Source organism: Halichoerus grypus, chromosome 5 (genome assembly GCF_964656455.1).
Source record: "Halichoerus grypus chromosome 5, mHalGry1.hap1.1, whole genome shotgun sequence".
NCBI lineage: Eukaryota > Metazoa > Chordata > Mammalia > Carnivora > Phocidae > Halichoerus > Halichoerus grypus.
In genome coordinates, this window is record NC_135716.1 from 38320040 (window position 1) to 38341404 (window position 21365).

Genomic DNA, 21365 nt, shown 5'->3' on the forward strand with positions numbered 1-21365 from the left:
TAAATCAATCTTTAAAAAATAAATAAAAGACAAAAGTAGTAAAAATACCTTTGATTACAATAATTAGTTGAGGAATACACGTGTAAAATGTGACATCAAAAAAAGCATGGCAAAGACAATAAAAATGTTGAGCTTTAGAATGGTATCAAACTTAAGTTGTTATCAACTTCAAATAGACTCTTACATATAAAAGTTGTTATATTTGGGCTTCATGGTTACCACAAAACAAAAACCCATAGTGAATACACAAAAGATAAAGGGAAAAGAATAGAAGTATACCACTAAAGAAAGAGAAGAAAAAACAAAGAGAAACTACAAAAACAGCCAGTGAACAATTAAGAAAATGGCAATAAATACATGCCTATAAATAATTATTTTATATGCAAGTGAACTAAATTCTCCAATCAAAAGACCAAGTGGCTGAATGAATTAAAAAATGAGCCCCATCTATACACTGCCTACAAGAAACTCACTTTAGATGTAAAGACACACACAGACTGAAAGTAAAAGGATGGCAAGATATTCCATACAAATGAAAGCCAAAAGAAAGCTGGAGTAGCTATACTTACATCAGATAAAATAGACCTTAAAGAAAAGACTGTAAAAAGAGACAAAGAAGGTAATTACATAATAATAAAGGGGTAAATCCAACAAGAAAATATAACATTTGTAAATATTTATGGCACAACATAGGAGTACCTAATATATAAAGCAAATATTAACAGATCAGAAGAGAAAAATAGACACCAATAAGGGTAGGGAATTTTAATATCCCACTTACATCAATGGATAGATCATCCAGATAGAAAATCAGCAGGAAACACTGGCCTTAAACAACATGTTAGACCAGATGGACTAACAGATATACACAGAACATTCCATCCAAAAGCAACAAAATACACATTCTTCTCAAATGCCCATGGAACATTTTCCAGGATAGATTACACGTTAGGACACAAAGTAAATCTTAACAAATGTAAAAGGACTGAAATCATATCAAGAATCTTTTCTGACCACAGATGAAACTAGAAATTAATTACATGAAAAACCTGGAAAATTTATAAATATGTGGAGATTAAACAACATGCTACTGACCAACCAAGGAGTCAAAGAAGAAATCAACAGAAAAATTTTAAAAATCTTGAAATGAATAAAAATGGAACTATATTACATACCAAAATTTGTGGGATGTAGCAAAATCACTTCTAAGAGGAAAGTTCATAGTGATAAATGCCTACATCAAGAAAGAAGAAGGGACGCCTGGGTGGCTCAGTCGGTTAAGCGTCTGCCTTTGGCTCAGGTCATGATCTCAGAGTCCTGGGATCGTGTCCCACATTGGGCTCCCTGCTCAGCGGGGAGCCTACTTCTCCCTCTCTGCTGCTCCCCCCAGCTCATGCTCTCTCTCTCTCTCTCTCAAATAAATTAAAAAAAAAAAGAAAGAAAGAAGAAAAGTCTCAAATAAACAATCTAACTTTATGCCTCAAGGAACTAGAAAAAATGAAGCCCAAAGTCAGTAGAAGGAAGAAAATAACAAAGACTGGAGCAGAAGTAAATGATATAAAGACTAAAAAGACAATAAAGAAAACAAATGAAACTAGGAGCTGGTTCTTTGAAAAGATGAACAAAATTGACAAGACTTTAGCTAGACTCACCAGGGGAAAAAAGACTCAAATAAATAAAATCAGAAATGAAAGAGGAAATGTTACAACTGATGCCACAGAAATACAAAGGATCATGAGACTGCTATGAACAACTATATGCCCACAAGCTGAACAACCTACAAAAAATGGATAAATTCCTAGAAGCCTACAACCTACCATGACTGAATCATGATGAAACAAAATCTGAACACGCCAATTGCTAGTAAGGAGATTGAATCCATAATCAAAAGCCTCCCAACGAAGAAAAGGCCAAGACCAGATGGTTTCACTGATGAATTCTAACCAACATTCAAAGAATTAATACCAATCCTCCTTAAACTCTTCCAAAAAATAGAAGAGGCAGGAACTCCTCCAAACTCATTTTATGAGGCCAGCACTGCCCTGATACCAAAACCAGACAAGGATGCTACAAGAAAAGCAAATTACAGACCACTATTCCTGATGAACATAGATGTAAAAATCCTCAAGAAAATATCAGCAAACCGGGGCGCCTGGGTGGCTCAGTCATTAAGCTTGGGTCATGATCCCAGGGTCCTGGGATTGAGCCCCGCACCGGGCTCCCTGCTCCATGGGAAGCCTGCTTCTCCCTCTCCCACTCCCCCCGCTTGTGTTCCCTCTCTTGCTGTGTCTCTCTCTGTCAAATAAATAAAATCTTAAAAAAAAAAGAAAATATTATCAAACCAAAGAAAATATTAGCAAAAAAAGAAAATATTAGCAAACCAAATTCAATCAAATAAAAGAATCATAAACCATAATCAAGGGGGATTTTTTTCCAGGGATGCAAGGGTGGTTCAATATCCACAAATCAATGTACTATATCACATTAACAAAATGAAGGTTAAAAATCATATGATCGTTTCAATATATGCAGAAAAAGTAATTGACAAAATTCAACATCCATTTATGATAAAAACTCTCAACGGAGTGGTTATAGAGGGAACATACCTCAACATAAAAAAGGCCACATATGACAAGCCCACAGCTAACATACTCAACAGTGAAAAGCTAACAGCATTTCCTCTAAGATCAGGAACAAAACAAGGATATCCCACTCTCACCACTTTTATTTAACATAGTATTGGAAGTCTTAGGCACAACAATTAGGCAAGAAAAAGAAATAAAAGGCAACCAAATGGAAAGAAAAAAGTAAAACTGTCACTATTTGCAGATGACATATTATATATAGAAAACCCTAAAGACTCCATCAAAAAACTTAGAATAAATGAATTCATTAAAGTTGGAGGATATAAAATCAATACTCAAAAAAAAAGTTGCATTTTTATTCACCAATAATGAGCTATCAGAAATAGAAATAAAAAACAATCCTATTTACAATTGCGTCAAAGAGAATAAAATACCTAGGAATAAATTTAATCAAGGAGGTAAAAGACATGTATATTGAAAACTATTAAGATATTAATGAAAGAAATCGAAAAAGACATAAATAAATGGAAAGATATTCCATGCTCATGGGTTGGAAAAATCAATATTGTTAAGATGTCCATACTACCCAAAGCAAGCTAGATTCAATGTAATCCCTATCAAAATTCCAATGGTATCTTTCAAAGAAACAGAACAAATAATCCTAAGATTTGTATGGAATCACAAAAAACCTTGAATAGTCAAAGCAAACTTAAGAAAGAAGACCAAAGCTGAAGGCATCACACTCCCTGATTTCAAACTATTATAAAGCTATAGTAATCAAAACAGTATGGTTTGCCATAAAAACAGACACACAGATCATGGAACATAATAGAAACCCATGCATATCTGGTTAATTACTTTACAACAAAGAAGCCAAGAATATACAGTAAGAAAGGAACAGTTTCTTCAATGAATGGTGTTCAGAAATGGCGTTCGACCACTATCTTATATCACACACAAAAATTAACTCAAAATGGGGGCACCTGGGTGGCTCAGTGGTTAAGCGTCCAACTCTTGATTTCAGCTCAGGTCAAGATCTTGGGATTCTCCCTCACCCTCTCCCTCTGCCCTCCACCCCCCTTCAGTCACATGCATGCACATGCTCTCTTTCTCTTTCTCTCTCAAATAAATAAATTTTTTAAAAAAACTAACTCAAGATGGATTAAAGACTTGAATATAAGGCCTGAAACCATAAAATTCCTAGAAGAAAACACAGGTGGTAAACTCCTTGACATAGGTCTTAGTGATGATCTTTTAATCTGACACCAAAAGCAAAAGCAACAAAAACAAAAATAAGTGGGACTACATCATACAAAAAAGCTTCTGTACAGCAAAGAAAACCAATAACAAAATGAAAAGACAACCTACCGACTGGGAGAAAATATTTGTAAATCATATATCTATCTGATCAGCCACTACTTTCCAACATATATAAAGAACCCTTATAAGTCAATAGCAAAAAAACAATCTCATTTAAAAATGGGCAGAAGATCTGAATAGACATTTCTCCAAAGAAGACATACAGATGGCCAACAGGTACATGAAAAGATGCTCAACATCGCTCATCGTCAGGGAAATGCAAATCAAAACCACAATGAGATATCACCTCGCATCTGTTAGAATGGCTATTATCAAAAAGAAACAAAATAACAAGCGTTGATGAGCATGTGGGGAAAAGGGAGCCCTTGTGCACTGGTGGTGGGAATGCAAACTGGTGCAGCCACTCTGGAAAACAGCATGGAGGTTCCTCAAAAAATTAAAAATAGAACTACCATATGACCCAGCAATTCCACTTCGGGGTATTTATCTTAAGAAAACATAAACACTAACTTGGAAAGATATCTGCACCCCCTTGTTCATTGCAGCAGTATTTACAACAGCCGAGATATGGATACAACCTAAGTGTCCAACAACAGATGAATGGATAAACAAATTGTGACATATATATACACAATGCAGTATTACTCAGCCATAAGAAAAGAATGAAATCTTGCCATTTGCGACAACTTGGATGGACCTTAAGGACATCATCCTAAGTGAAATAAGTCAGACTGAGAAAGACAACACCATCTGATCTCTCTTACATGTAGAATCTAAAAAAACAAGCTCAGAGAACAAATGGTGATTACCAGAGGCAGGACATGGGAGGTCAGAGAAATGGGTAAAGGGGGCCAAAAGGTAAAAAGGAAAAAAAAATATGGTCCATTACTGACCAACAAAAAACAAAACACAGAGTCTTACACTGGGGAAAAAAAACTGCTTTCATCCTATCACCCTTGCTCATAATTCTTCCATGCCTCCCCACTGCCTACAGAATAAAATCCAAAATCTATAATCTAGTATTTTGGTCTTTTACAATCTAGTATAGTAGGGAAAGCACTAGGCAGTAAGGATTATATAAGACTATGTATTAGCTCATCTCTTGCCCTGGACTTACGGGTTAAGCCATAGACTCTGAGAGCTAAAAAGAAACTATCAACCTTAAATGAGCACATGACCACCTATAGCACCTGACCCCAGGGTTGCTTTAAGGTCTAAATAAGAGTAAATGGGAAAGCCCACTAAAAACTATCGATCATTCTACAAATACAAGCCGTCGGTTTCACTATCCAGTATTATCACCCAGACCAAAAAAAAAAAAAAAAAAAATCAGTATTTATCACACCAGAATTTCTCAGGATACAAAGAGAATCCACCAGGCTTGGGTACACAAGCACACTGGGACTTTCACCCAAAGTGAACCAGTTGGTTATTTGAAAGGTCAGGTCGTAAAGCTAATGAAACCAGCTACTCTGACCTCTTTTATCCTTTATAATCTGATATATGGCCAACTACCTTATGAATAGGGTACAAATACAAAGAGGCGTTCAGTACGTATTTGCTCAATGACTAAGTGCCTAAAACACACTTGGATGATGATGAAAAGGATGACATACACAAAGGCGTACTCGTCCCAGGTGTCAAGTTCAGATGCTTTCAACGACCAGTACCCCCTTTTAAAACACTCTAAGAAAGTCACGTGGTAAAACAATGAAAGAAATTACAAAGGAAAAAGTTTTGCTTGAGTATGTTAAGAGAAATTCAGGTCCTGGTGGTAAAACATACTCGTAAGAAATGGGGGCTTTGGCCTAAGGAGAAGCAAGCATTGTAATTGTCCTTCTCCCAGTAACAGCCTCGGATTCTCTGGGAAATGACTCATCCCTCTGCTCTCAGAGCAAAGTTAATCCCATCCCCAGCTCACATCTCTCTCTAATCAATAGTTCAAGGGCAGGAGAATAAACCAGACCTAAATTCATCTGATAGTCTCGTCACATATCCCTGGCCTGTTTAGTTCAGGGGTGGACAGATCCTTAGGTTTGTCAAATCAGAATGAACCATGGGATTTTTGCAATGACCTGCAAAAGAGGGTAACCAGAAAAGGAAGGAGTGGGAGGGGGAAAGACATGTCAGAAACCACGGTGCTGTTTAAGCCAATTGACATTGGCTTACAACATGCAGGTCATGAAATACACAGACTTAACTAGGATAGAGAGCCAAAGTTTTTAGGAGTAGGCTAACAAGTTCATATTTGTGTCTGAGAAAAGTACTTCTGGGAACTGCATCTATAACAGACTTAAAAAAAAATGTTGTTTAATGGCAAGGCTAGAAACAGAAAGACTATTATAATAGCCAAGTGAGTGCTAATGGGAGCCTAAATGAGGCAAATGATAGCAAGAAGAAGAAAAAAGGACAGAATAAGGGGGTAATCAGGAGGTAGAACAAAAATCAATAGGACATGGACACAGAATCAAGGAAGAGATTACGGTGGCAGGAGAAATAGGCGTGCAGCCGAGGAGTCTAGACAGATGGTGAGAGAGAGACTAGAGTATGGGTGAACTTGGGGAGGAAGTTAATGGATTCAGGTTTAGAATAGGAAGTTTTGATGAAGAAAGAGTGGAAATCCCAGAAGACTACCTAACAATCAGCCCACGTCAAATACTTTTTATATTATGATCCCTCTGCAAACCAGGACAAGTCAGTCTTCATTCCCTGTGAAGATGGATAATCATCTTGTCTCTCTGAAAATATTTATAGTTATTAAAGGTTATGTAATAATTCAACTTCTTTTTAGGGTAAGCAATTAAATTGCCTTTTAAAATAAACAAATACAAACCTCTACCTCATACTGTAACACAAAAATTAACTGGAGGTAGATCACAGATGTAAATATAAAAGCTAAAGCCATAAAGCTTTAGAAGAATATATGAGAGTATCTTCACAATCTGGGGGTGGGCAAAGATTTCTTAGAATACAGAAAGTACTAACCAGAAAAGAAAAAACTGACAAATTGAACTTAAAATTAAAAACTGATCATCAGGGCACCTGGGTGTCTCCGTTGGTTAAGTGACTGCCTTCGGCTCAGGTTATGATCTCGGGGTCCTGGGATTGAGCCCCGAGTTGGGCTCCCTGCTTAGCAGAGAGCCTGCGTCTCCCTCTCCCGCTGCCACCCCCCACCCACCGTCCCAGCTCTTGTGCACGTGTGTGCTCTCTCTCTCTCTCAATCTGTCTCAAAACAACAACAAACTTCTTTTCATCAAAATATATCATTAAGAAAATGGGTAGACAGCCACGCGCTGGGAGAAAACATTCACAAAATGGATCTTTAACAAACGACCAGGATCCAAAGTATATAAAGAGATCTTACAAATCATCAAGAAAAAAAAAAGATAAAAACCAACTTTAAAATAGGCAATAAATAGCACTTTACAAAGGAAGATATATGACTGGCCAATAAGCAAAGATAAACTGTTCCACATCACTAGTCATAAGGGAAACATAAACTAAAGCTACCATGAGCTACAACTATATACCCACCAAAATGACTAAAATTAAAATGACTGACCACACCAAATGTTGACAAGGATGTGGTACAACTGGAACCTCATACATTGCTGGTTGGAGTATGAAATGGCAGACCCACTTTGGAAAATTGCTTGGCAGTTTCTTATAAAGTTAAACGTACTTCTACCCAATAACCAGCAATTCCACTGCTAGGTATGTACTCTAGAGAAATAAAAACATACGTCCACAAAAAGTCTTGTGCAAGAGGGGTGCGTGGGTGGATCAGTTGGTTAAGCTACCTTCGGCTCAGGTCATGATCTCTGGGTCCTGGGATCAATGGACCCTGCATGGGACTTCCTGCTCAGCAGGTAGTCTGCTTCTCTCTCTCTCTCTCTCCCTCTGCCCCTCCCCACTGCTCGTTCTCCCTCAAATAAATAAATAAAATCTTTATTAAAAAAAAAAGTCTTGTGCAAGAATGTTCAGAGCAAGCTTTAACCATAATAGCCCCAAACTGGAAACAACCCAAATGTCCATCATCTGGCAAATGGATAAATTGTGATTTATTCATACAATAATACTCAGCAATATAAAGCATCAAGCTATTGATGTACTCCAATTAACATGAATGAATTTAAAAGACGTTAATGCTAAGTGAAAGAAACCAGACACGAAAGAATACATACAGTATAATCCCATTTATAGGAATAGGTAAAACTCTCCTTCAGGGTGGGGGTGAAGGGGTGGCAGGGATTAACTGGGAAGAGACAAAAGGGAACTTTCTGGGGTTTTGGAAATGTTTTCTAGGTGTGTGGGTTACACAAGTGCATGCATTTGTCAACTCAATGTACTATAGGCTTCTGTGGACTTCACCATATATAAATTATGCCTCATTAAAAGGAAAAAATAAACAAAAAATGATCTCTAATATAAATACCTAAAATCAATATGCTTTATTACTAGACCGAAGGAAACCTTTGTTATTCTAAGGCAAAAACAAAACACACCCACAACTTTTAAAAGGTAAAAACAAGTGGAAACGGGCTGACTAAAACATCACACGGACCACAAACCAACCATGGACTGTATGCAAATCACTTAAGCTCTCTGGGCCTCTATTTTCTCATCTATAAAACAGGGATTAGAAAATCTACCTCACCAGGAATATGTAAAAATTACACGTATGCAAAGCACCTGGCACACAGGGACTTAGTAAATGGTAGTGGGGTAGGAAACAGCAATTAGAAAATGCATAAAAAAGATCCCCTTAACTTTCTGGTATAATAGGCAATTATTTATTAATTTAAAGAAGAGTTTTATTTTAATATCTCCCCACAGCCCTATCCTTTTTTCATGAAAACTCTCCCCCTGTCAGATAACTGACCCTATGCCATCCGGACGGCTGGTGGGGGGAGAGGGAGAGGTGCCTTGCTCTTCAGTGACCCTGCTCCCTCATCTCAAAAATGTTCATGTGAAACGAAGTTTCGGGCAATCAAATTATATGTAAAGGTATGAGTGAAACTCACAAGTCTACATTGCTTTATGAAATGCAAAGACTTCTTATGAAGAGTGTCAGTACTAGAGCCAGGCTTCCCATTTATTAGGTTTACCTAAAGTAGCATCCTTACATCTGCTAGAAAGCTTTCTAATTATCTTTCAAAAGGCCATGCTGTTTCCAAATGCTACAACATGCACAGCAATAACTACTTTCCACAAAAAGCATGTTCAAACAGTAGACAAAGCTTGCAGAGTACTCTCCTTTTATCACACCAATGCTGTCTGGTTGGATTACAGCCAGCAACAGGGCTCAAGTAGATTTATCTTTCCTGTAGATCGTGTAAGTACATTTGCCTAATGCAGTGCCCTAGATTTTACAAATTACATTTGTTGGTATACTTGCAAGTCTGCAGTTTTGAACATTTTCAAGGAGGACACAAGACATTTATATACAATAGTCTATCTTGACCATCAATAAAAGGCCTATTTTGAGGCCACCTACTATCCTTTTGTTGTATTTAAAATTTCTGCAAAGCATTTCTTGGCTTTTAGCAAAGTCCGTGTTGAGCCAAGATGCTGATGTTCTATCTGCATTCAGACTGCACAAAAAGAATCCACACATAGATCTGTTTGAAAGCTCTTAAGGCCAAAAAATGTCTATTGTGTGGCCGGTGATAGGCAAGGACTAAAGGAAACTTGAAACTATAAATAGCGCAAAGAACACCATAGGCCTGAGGGAAAAATGTTTTGCTTAAAATGGCACAACGACACAATTCGACATGATGTCCTTATTATATCGAAAAAGTGAATCTGAACCAAGAAAAAAACTCTGATGATTAAGAAGAATTTATTCTCACTAAACAGTTCAATATGCCATTTTAGCACCACTATTTCCTCAGGACGCAGTGGTATTCACTGCACAGTGGCTCGGGTCTAACTCTCCATCATGATGTCACAAAACCCGAAATGCAACGGAATCCGACTCCGTGCTGGTGCACGCAGTCCAGGGGTGCCAACAATCAACCTGGAGCAGGCACGGGGCCAGAAAGACTCCATCAGGTTTCCTCACTGCCCCCGATAATCACTGCTCCCCATACAAACAAGTCCTTAAAAGCTCCAACCTAAAAAAAGAAAAAAAATCAGATTTGCCGGCGGTGTCTAAGAAAGGTACAGGGGTCACCTGTCAATGAGCAGGAAAGTAAGTGGGTGTAAAAATGGCTTCCCCGGGCGGACCGAAACGCAGTAAATCACAAGCAAATCCCTTTCTAGAGTAACGGCTTTACACCAGACCTGTGGAGGGACCCAGGCACGGCGCGTGCCAAGAAGCCCCCAACCGTTTCTCCTCGGGACGCGAACGCGCGCAGGAGACCCGACAGCAAAGCGAGACCAGATGCGGGCAGGGAGAATGGGCATGCCCGGGCTGCAAGCCCGACCGCGGGGGCGGGGGTGGGGGGGAAGGGGGCAGAATGCTCTCCGTCACCCCCACGACCCTGTCGCGGCCCGTCAAAACACAAAGCCCAACGGGTGGGGAGAAGAAAGAAAGGACTGGAAAACACGTGGTCCGCAGATCCGATGGGGGCTCCCGGGCCACCAGGTGCACTTCTACCGGAAGCGGAGGACGCGGCGACGGCCGCAGCCTACACCACCCCCGACTCCGGGCCCGGGCCGGACCCCCGCCACAGGTTGGCCGAGCCGGGGATCGCGGACAGGCTCGCGCAGAGAATTAAGTTTCTAATAATACAACTTCAGGCGGATTATAGCCGGCGTCGCCCAACACCGAGGCCGCACTTGGGGGGGGGGGGGCAGGGCGCAGCGGGCGCGCGGGCCGGGGTCCCGGAGGGGAGTGGAGGGGGGGCTCGCGGCGCTGGCGCCTCCTCGCCGGCAGGTGCGCCCCCCGCGCGTCGCCGCGCTCACCAGGTACCAGACGCCGAGCAGGATGGTGCCGGTGCGGACATGGCAGCACAGGCAGCAGCTGTTGGAGTAGAACCGCGTCCAGGGCGCGACCATCTTCATCGCTCGGGCAGCGTGTGCCGTGGCGCGAGCGCGCGCCCAAGTTTGCAGGACCGTCGGCCGCGTAGCTCGGGGCTCCTTGCGCGGCTGCTGCCGGCTCCCCCGCCGCTCCCGCTCCCGGTTCCGCTCGCCCGTTCGCCCGCTCGCCAGGGGCCCGCGCTCCGCGCCTCAGCCGAGAGCTCCGAGCGGCTGCAGCGGCCGGACCCTGCGATCCGAAGGCGGCGGGAGGAGGAGGAGGAGCGCGGGGGGGGGGGGGGCAACGCGGGGGCGGGCCACGTGACCCGCGCCGGGGCCAGTGATGTCACCGCGGGCTCCAGCCAGCTGCGGGCGCCGCCGGCCGGGACAGATAAATCAATCATCCTGCACGCCCCCCCTCCGAACCCCCCCCCCCGCCGACCCGGCCGGTCCGGGAGCAGGCCCGTGGTGGAGTTCCGGGCCTCCCCTCTCTCCTGTGGTCATCTTTGTAACTCTGTCACGGGTTTGAGATTCTTTTATGGTCTCGTTGGTTGTGGTTTCTCTCCTTCCACTTCTATTTTGCCGATAATCTGTAGATGCAAATGCTGTCACTGTTATCTTGCAAACTGGAAGAGGGAAAACTGCAGTCCTTCGAACCGCTGCTGGAGCCAGAGCAATTTGTCTCCGCTTCCCAGCTCAGTTACTGTGGTAGTAACCTTTTTCCCAGAAAATAGGATGTGTGTCAAGGACATCCGCGCTGTGCTTCGGGTAGCATTTTTAATCATGACGGCAGCTCTAAAGAAACAATCATCAAGCCAATTACTGCCACAAGGTCTCTGAAGGACACAACGCAGAGCGTAAGGGGTACTGAAAGATAGGACTCCAATCGGGTTATTTCTTCCCATTTACTGTTTGGTCTCAAAGCGCCCTTGTCCTGGGTTAGCCGCTAATCACCGCTTAAGCTAAGCATCTCAGCTGAGTTAGATTATTAGCGCACGTCAGAGTTTCATTTCGGACTTGGAGCAAGAGAAAAACTGGTCGGATTTAAATTTCTTAAGGACAGGTTATGTAGGAGAGAAGGAAAATGTTAGATGCGGTGGTTTAAGTGTGGGACTAGTTAGTTTGACGAGGTTGTAAAGCTGGCGCCTTCTTAGTGCGTCCCTTAAACCCGGATCCGAAGGGACTGGAGCGTCTTCCCCAGAGACCGTCAGATGTGGGCCCTTAACTGGAACTAGTAAGTAACATCATTGTGGGAGATAATCAGAAAGAAGGAAGAAGGAAGATCAGCTTTTGTTTTGTATTGTTTTCTGAGACGACAGATTTCTGTTTTCTCTCAAACCTGAGATAATTTTCTCTCTGGCGTCTCCATTTAGTGTTCGGTTATACCCATAGCTACTTTTAAAGGGCCATGGGACAAGCATGAATGCTCTGAGCAGGGATGGACATAGAGAATCAGGGTGGGGAGTGCTACTTTCCAAATTCAAACTGCAGACATGTTCCTCTAACGACCTCCAGCTTTGCCCTCCCCGCCAGGATTTCAGATTCATTAGGCACATGATTCATTTGATTAAAGGGAATTTTATATTTCACAGAGCTTACTATTCAGGATTTGAATTTACAGACACTTGCCAAATGGCTCTAGATAAGAAGAGAGATGGAGAGTAGAGAAAATCTGGCTGGAGAAAGGAAATAAGGAGAGAAAAGGTACATCTGCAAGCGAAGTTTATGAAATAAAACTTAATGTCAGTATCTCTAGAGTTGTATTTATTTGGAGGCAAGAGGATTAGGGAGGATTGGCAAAAACAAACAAATCCAGAAAAACAAAAACCCCAGAGGCTTCCCCAGGAAGTTACTCACAGCCGGGTGACTCGGGTGACTCTACTCATTCTCAAACAGCGGCATATTTACTGGAGTACTGATCGCAGTGGGACAGGTCTTTAGACAGATCACCTTGTTCTCATCCCTGAGCCCCTCAGCTTCTGGGACCACAGAGCAAAGAGCAAAGACAATAGCCTCCCTACCCTTGGTCAGGTTGCCCTGCAAGTCACTCACCCCTCCTCTCCCATTCTTCTCTCTCTCCATGGTGCCTTCATTACGGAGGAGATGGGGACACTGTAGGGACTCCATTTTAGAAAAGCCCCATTTACTCATGCTCCATAGTTCACCTTGCATCTGAATAAACCAGAAAAGCTATGTTCATCATTCTCTGCGTTTCATCCTAGGCCCCCAAACACCTGATAACGTCTAAAAAGAACTGGATCCCAAACATGTTCCAGGACATTCGCCTCAAACAAACCTCCATGGACACTGGCATCAATACCCCACCTTCAGTAATTTGTGGAATAACATCTATCATTTACCTGACACTCGCCTTTGATGGGACTCAACCCTGGATTCCTAAAGGAACACATACCCTGGACCCCTTTCCAATATAAACCCCTAACCCCAAGCGACCAGGAGGCTCACCTCTCCTTTTCTGAGTCTCCCAGACACTCCGTGTGCTGTACTGTATCACTTACACTATTCAGTAAACTGCTCTCACTTCCTTCTGGCTCACAGCTGATTTCCATCTTTGACAAAGTCAAGGACCCTCTGGTCCTTGGACAGGGCCTGCCTCCGTCCTTACCACATTTTAAAGCCTTTTTACCATTAGGACTTCAGGCCTTGCAACCTCTTTGTCACCCAGGTCCCTTCCCTTGCCTTCTTGTACTCCCCATTTTTCTCGCCCTGAATCCTCCCCTGGCCCCCTTCTTCTAAGTGCATGTATTTTCCAATGAACTGAAGGAAATTTTTCTTTCCATCAGATAAAGCCACTCTCATTTCTTTTCCAAATCTCTTCTTTTCTAGGACTAATTGTATTTCAATATATCTGTTAGTGATCCAACATACCCAGGGTCAGCTTGAGTGGTGCCCGGGTATAGGAAATAAAGACATACATGTTGCAAAGATGAGAATATTCTGCCCCCGCTCCCAAAGCTGACCGTGTCGTCCAGTGAGCCAGTCACAATGGCGCTAGTCAGAATGTGTGCCGAGTATCCCTATAGGAAAAAACAAAATGCAAAGGGAAAGCAGGGAGGAGTCAATTACATTACAACTATGGGAAGTTAGCATTTCAGTTGGGCCTTGAAAGGGTGAATAGAACATAGACCAGGAACATAGAGGGAAAGGAAGAAACACTTGCTCCGGGATTTGCATCGGACCAGACACTCTTGCGAGGTAGGGAAGGTCTCACTGGAGCTACCTCTATGACCTGGGTAAGGGTCTGTCCCATGAGATACCTCAGGACCCCCCTTCAGAGGCTGAGAAAATTAAAGAGCTGCTACTGTCTAGCTCTCCTGGAAAGGAAAAAGGGAGGCAATGCCTTCCGTGGATGTGTTGGAAAAGGACCCCACTGTCTATGGCAGAGGGTGCTGTTGAATGTCTTCTTCAATGATGGAAGTACTTCTCAGTCCTTGATGGTACAAAAGAAAACCTTATAGGTCTCCTCACACACTCTCCAAATAAACCAGGGATCTGTTCATTCGTGTGGTCATGAATTTGGTGAATGAAAACTTTCCGGGTGCCTCCTTGGAGCTGAGTGAGCATGGCTGTCAGCTCAGAGAACATGAGATAGTTTCTATCTATAGGGATCTCACAACTTCAAGAGGGAAATAGAGAAATAAACAGAAAGTCACATAATAGCAAGATAAATGCTACCGTATGTTTAGCACAAGGTGCTATGAGAGCCCCATATCTCAGTTTGGGGAAGACCAGGGAAGTGACAACTAGGCTCATATGTGTGGGGTAAGTTGGACTTGGCTAGGGAGAGAGACGGAGGACCCCCTCAGACAGGATGGGAGCGGGACATGCAAGGGCCCAGCATCTGGCAAGCTCACAAGTTTAGAAACAGCAGGTAGTATGATAGCTGGGAGTTAACATTTGAAGGGGAGGGGGGCAGAGTAGAGAAGATGGGGCTAAGGAGGTTTTAGGGGTGTCAGTATAGGCAGGGGAGGTAACAGAAGATGAAAAGCTTTTCATGCCATGTTGCACAGAGAGGTTTGGAGCAAATCTCCTAAGGAAATGGGGAGCTTCTAATCTAAATATTGAGCCCATATTAAATCCATGTGCCTCCATGATCAATTAATGTCACAAGCTTAAGGCACATACAAATGAGATAGGCAGGAGTGGCTATATTATTTGTGGGGTCCTGTGCAACAGTGAGAATGGGGTAGGGTTCTCATTTCAAAGTATTAAGCATTCCAAGATGGCGACATTAAACCACATGTGGGCTGTTCTGAGCAGGTGCTTAGACCCTGTGCTACTACCAGGGTCACACGCCCGTGAAGCTGGCCCTGGAGAGAGGTCCCATGTCTCTCTTAGAGATTAAACACAAAACCAACAACAACAAGAAGGGGAAAAGCTGTCAGATAACAAAGAACTATTTCATAGAAGCTGTGATAAATGTCAATTTTATAGGAATGTGTGGAAGAAAATAAGTAGTATGTCAGATGATTCATCGAAGAATCTGGACCTTGTCCCAGCCGAGGCCGGGGGGGGGGGAGGGGGGATGAGCAGGACTGTGAAGGTCAGAACATGGAGCTGGCTCCAGGCCTGAATTACAGCCAAGGTGGAAGTGAAAAATTATGACTGATGTGCTCTCAGAGATGCACGTAATTTATCATATATTTATTAAAGCACACATTTGGGGTTTGGTCAGGTTTTGGACGGGGTTTGTGAGAAGGAATGCATAAGACAGAATCCCTGCGGCTAAGAAACTCACGAAATAGTGAGAGGGACAAAGATGGGCGGAGGGATTCATTCGTGGGAGATAGTGTGGCTAGCAATTAAGCAACAGTAGTCTGATCCATGGTGATATTAATATGCTACTTCAGTTTTTTATCGGTGTGTAAAGATCTGGTTATGCAATCAAATACATCTGTATCAGTTAGAGTCCAGGCAGGAAAACAGGGAACATTCTAGAAATTCCACACAGAGGGAAGGTAATATAGGAAATTGGTTGCTGCCATAAAGTAGTTTCCAAGTGCTGTCTTGTCCAGTTTTGTAGTCAGAGCTCAAAGCTCTCAACTCCCCCTTGCAGACAGTTTTTGCTAAGCCCCCACCCCAACTACTTCCCTTATCAGGCCCTAACACGCTTAGGTTATAAGACACACTTACCCAAGTGAGCTACCTAACACACAGGGGTGGCCCTTTCTTCCTTGGGTCTGTGGAATTTTCCAAAATGCCCAATCCCCAGGGATCCCTCACAACCTAGCTAACCTCAGCCTGTTTGCCATACATAAGCTATCTCTCTCTCTTTTTTTTTTAAGATTTTATTTATTTATTTGTCAGAGAGAGAACACAAGCAGGGGGAGCGGCAGGTACAGGGAGAAGCAGGCTCCCCACTGAGCAAGTCGCCCAATGCGGGACTCGATCCCAGGATCCTGGGATCATGACCTGAGCCGAAGGCAGATGCTTAACCGACTGAGCCACCCAGGCGTCCCCATAAGCCATTTCTTACAGTTCCAATTTGCTGTTGCCCTGTCCGCAGGTGCGACCCCCCCCCGCCCCATGACGCCCTGCCTGGCTGTCTTCTTTCATTGGGAGCTGTAATTAACAAAGAATTCTGCCTTTCATCTATCCTGAAGTGTCATTGTATTGTGCCCCACCATCAAAAGAAAAGTTATATGGGGTACCTGGGTGGCTCAGTCGTTAAGCGTCTGCCTTCGGCTCAGGTCATGATCCCAGGGTCCTGGGATCGAGCCCCACATCGGGCTCCCTGCTCGGCGGGAAGCCTGCTTCTCCCTCTCCCACTCCCCCTGCTTGTGTTCCCTCTCTCGCTGTGTCTCTCTCTGTCAAATAAATAAATAAAATCTTTTAAAAAAGAAAAAGAAAAGTTATATTTTACAGCAGGATTGCACCCAGGTGAGAAGTCAAGGAGAGACAAAGAGGCAGCCCAGTTATTGGCAAAGGGAAGAAGGAAGCTGCCCCCTCCTGTTTGGCTAGAGCCCAGACCATGGCAAGAAGGATGACGACCAGAGGTCAGCACTGTCAGACGTGTGTGACCACTGTCGGGAACACCTCCCAAAGTAGAGAGAAAAGAGGAGGATGCCTTGGCCTCTCCCCTGCACCCACCCTCCAGTCTTTTACCAGTGCTTCCCATTGGCTGAACTCCCAGGAACCAGTAGACAAGGGGTCTGGACGACATACTTTCCCGTCATGCAAAACCAGTAGGGGTTACACCCATGCTCACAGCAGCATTACTCATAACAGCCAAAAGTTGGTATCAACCCAGGTATCCGTCAACGGACGAACGGATAAACAAAGTGTGGTGTACCCCTACGATGGAATATTATTCAGCCTTCAAAAGGAAGGAAATCATGCCACGTGCTACAACATGGATAAACCTTAAAGACATGATGCTAAGTGAAATAAGCTAGTCACAGAAAGAAAAATACTGTCTGATTCCATTTATATAAGGTATCGAACATAGTCAAATTCACAGAAAGTAGAATGGTGTTTGCCAGGTGCCTGGGGGACAGCAGGGGGAGGGCGGAGGGGCGGGAGAAAATGTGAAGTTGTTGTTTAGTGGATATAGAGTTTCAGATATGCAAGATAAAAAAGTTCTGGAGGTCTGTTTCACAGCAATGTGAGTATACTTAACGCTACTGAACAGTACACTTAAACATGGTTAAGATGGTAGATTTCATGGTATGTGTTCTTTTTTTTTACCATAATAAAACTTTTTTAAAGAAATGAAATTCTTGGGGCGCCTGGGTGGCTCAGTCGGTTAAGCGTCTGCCTTCGGCTCAGGTCCTGATCCCAGGGTCCTGGGATCGAGCCCCGCGTCGGGCTCCCTGCTTGGCGGGGAGCCTGCTTCTCCCTCTACCTCTGTCTGCCGCTCTGTCTACTTGTGCTCTCTCTCTATCTCTGTTAAATAAATAAATAAATAAATCTTAAAAAAAAAAAAGAAAAAAAGAAATGAAATTCTTTTTTATTTCGATTTTTATTTAAATTCTACAAAGAAATGAAATTCCAATACATGCTATCATGTGGATGAACCTGGAAGACATGCTATGTGAAATAAACCAGTCATAAAGGACAAATACTGTAGGACTCCATTTATATGAGGTACTGAGAGTAGGCACATCCATGAAAGACAGAAAGTAGAACAGAGGTTACCAGTGGTTGGGGGTGTGGGGATGGAGAGTTACTGTTTCATAGGTACAGAATCTCTGTGTGGGGTGATAAAAATGTTCTGCAAATGGGTAGGGGTAGTGGTCACACAACACAGTAAATGTACATAATGCCACTGAGTTGTAAGCTCAAAAATGGTTAAAAGGCTAACTTTTGTGTTGTGTGTATCTTACCACACAACACAAAAGAGCAGGGGGAGGGAGGAGAATGGATTGAGAACAAGCCGGCAAGTTGTCGAGGCAATGGACATCTAACCCTGAAATGTTATCAAGTACAATTTATTTTCTTTGATGATCTAGAAAGGCAGAATCTTGCAATGACTTAGGTTCTGAAGCAGGAAGACCAGTTAATCTACCCTTTCTCAGTTTGTAGCATTTCATAATAAATGGGCATGAGTTCAAGACATAATTTGCCAATGATTGTGTCTTTGGGAGAATCACTTAATCCCTCTGACTTTTGTAAAATGGGACTGCTAGTCCTACTTTTATGGTTGTTGGGAGGTTATTACAGAGCAAAGCATGTTAGATGCTTTGCACAGAGAAAGGGTAGTAAATGGTAGATTTAGACAAAATTCACATTATGGAGCACCTGCTAGTGTTTTACATTTATTAGGTAAGGCTCACAACAAACCTGGAAGCTAGGTATTAAGCTGCCCATTTTTCAGATGAGAAACTGAGGCTCAAGGACTTTAAGTGTCTCGCTGCAAGGCAGGGTCCGGGCTAGGATTTGGATCCAGGATGGTCTCACAGAACTTGAGTGCATTCTGTTCATGCTGCCACTTAGATCCTATCTTCAGGGATTTTGAATCCGACAAAACAAAGCTCATGTATAAAGCACCAAGTGAAAACGTTAGCCCGAACAGATAGCTCCCGTATAATGTGTTCCTGAAAATACAGATAGGAAACAAGAATGTCCCAAATTTGACGTAATAATTTCTGTTCCTAGAGAGTTAAAAATCTTTCTATTTATACCCCAACTTTTATTTTTTTATTTTTTATAAAGATTTTATTTATTTATTTGACAGAGAGAGAGAGAGAGATAGACAAAGAGAGAGCACAAGCAGGGGGAGCAGCAGAGGGAGAGGGAGAAGCAGGCTCTCCACTGAGCAGGGAGCCCAATGCAGGGCTTGATCCCAGGACCCCTGGATCATGACCTGAGCTGAAGGCAGATGCTTAACCGCTGAGCCATCCGGGTACCCCTCTACCCCAACTTTTAAACACTAGCTTTGAAAAAGCTCTAGCTTTTTACAAGTTTCTTAATTTGTTTCCTTCACTAGTGAGGAGAGTCCATTAGCTTAGATTGTGCAGGAGACCTCCGATTGGGGTATTCACAGCTTCTGGCACACTCAAAGGCTCCTCGCAAGTGTTTTCAGTTTCTGAGACCTATGTTTCTTATGACTCATATCAGCACTTTAATTTTCCATTTTCCACCCATGGTTATACATTAATAAGGGCTAAAATGCAGTAAAATATTTAAATGCTTGTACAGATAGTTCCTTAAGAGGGCAACACTGCTGAGATTGGCAGTATCAGCAGGTGAGCTCACAGGATGGTTGTCTGTCAGCTGAGAGATGAAAGTCCACATCCAGCAGAGGAGACGTTTCCCAAGAGCGTGTGGGAGATTGTGTTACTACCTATTCACCAAATAATCAGATTCCCTCTCCCCGGTGCCCTTCCCACCGGGAAGATTAGACATCCCCGCCCCACTGCACTCGGGAGTCCCCATGTGACTCCATGTGTCCAAGAATATGGTCCGGAGCCATGTGGGTGGCAGTTTTAGGAATCAGACGTGGGTTACCAGGCTCCTCTACCTGGAAACAGGCAGTGTGACAGGTAAGACTGTGTCATCTGCAGTCCCAGAGTGCAAGATGGTGTGGATTGGAGCCCCAGTCGACCCATTTTGGACAGGGAGTGTGGGCAAGAGATGACTCGTGGGGTTGACAGAAGGGGGTGACCTCGCCCCTCCTGAGGATACAGAATGTCAGTGTGCCGAACAGGAAAATGTGACTTGTTGGACAAGCCCAGAGTTAGTAAGTTGGGGATTAAGTGCCCCAAAGGGGCCCCTATAACAAAAGGCAGCAGAGAAGTTGACTGAAAAATTTTCACAGGAGATTGAGGCCAACAGAAAGGCTTCACAGAGGAGTTGGAACCTAATGTGAGCTACGAAGAAAAAGGCCCTAGACGAGGTGCTGCCTCTTCCTTGTCCTATTTTAAGGTCCGGCTCTGCGTGTTCAAATACCAGATAATTAAATGGTCAACAAAAGGAAAAATAAGGATATGAGATGTCAAGTTTTATTCTTAAGAAAATGATACGAGTAAAGTGAAAAATATTCACGGTAATAGAATGAACACTTGATATAAGTGTCACTCGGATATCATCACATCCTCAAATTCTGCCGGCTTTGCTTCCTGTTTTTTTCTAAAGAAATAAAGTATTACAGATACAATAAGTTCAAGCTTTCTGCATACCCCTCCCTGATTTTATGTCCCTCCTTTAAAAAGTCCACACTTACACCTAGTAAATTAGTCATTGAGAAAGGGTAGAAACCATCAAAATAAAAATCCCACTTTGAAAAAAATACATCATTTTGAAGGCAAAATTGAGAGGCATACTTTTTGGGGGAAAAAATGAAGCACAATGTATTATATACGGGTATAAAAATCACACAATCATCAAAAATGCCAGTCAGTCAGAGGAAGGAACTGAGGGAAAGATGAGACACTATTTAATGACCACATTATTGTTTTGTCCAGTTATTCCCACAAAGAATTGGGAAACAGTATTACTCCAGGTCTTAAGGATTTAACAAGATCATTATATTTCAGAGCTGGGAAGCGTTTGGAGTCAACTTGAATCAGTGCTTTTATTTCACAATTGAGAACCTGAAGCCCAGAGAGACAGAGCAATTTGTCCAAGGTCACACAGACAATTTGCGTCAGAAGAGAGCTTTGTCCCCACAAAGCAGGACCTCCCAAAACTGATCAGGAAGAGACTGAGGGGGGAAGGCTGGCTATCTGTCTGTGGTCTGTGTGAAGTACGTGGCAGCTATAGGAGGTGTGAGGAGAAAATTCCTGAGGTGTTGGAGGTGATGGCGTGGAACAGGAGCAGGGCGCTTACGTGGAGAGGACTGGTCTTCTTCCGGTGGAGCGTGGACACCATAGCACGTCAGGAAATGCCTAGTGACTGTACCCCAAGACCATCGTCTGTAGTGGTTTTCTGAAGTGCTGCCTGTGGGGGTCACCCTGACAGGCAGGAGCTTCACTGGAAGCTCCATTGAGCTGACCTTAGGACTTGGTGAGACCCGTAGTGAAATTGAGTTCTTGGGAC

General features: G+C 43.1%; 1 protein-coding gene across 1 annotated transcript in view; it reads right to left on the reverse strand.

The window, feature by feature from the left end:
- LAPTM4B (lysosomal protein transmembrane 4 beta) overlaps positions 1-11149 on the reverse strand; it is a 75667-nt gene extending 64518 nt beyond the window's left edge. The window contains exon 1 of the mRNA XM_078072191.1: positions 10815-11149. Within this exon, the coding sequence (XP_077928317.1) occupies positions 10815-10913 (99 nt within the window). The 5' untranslated portion in view covers positions 10914-11149. The remainder of the gene's footprint in view (positions 1-10814) is intronic.
- Between the last annotated feature and the right edge of the window lie 10216 nt (positions 11150-21365).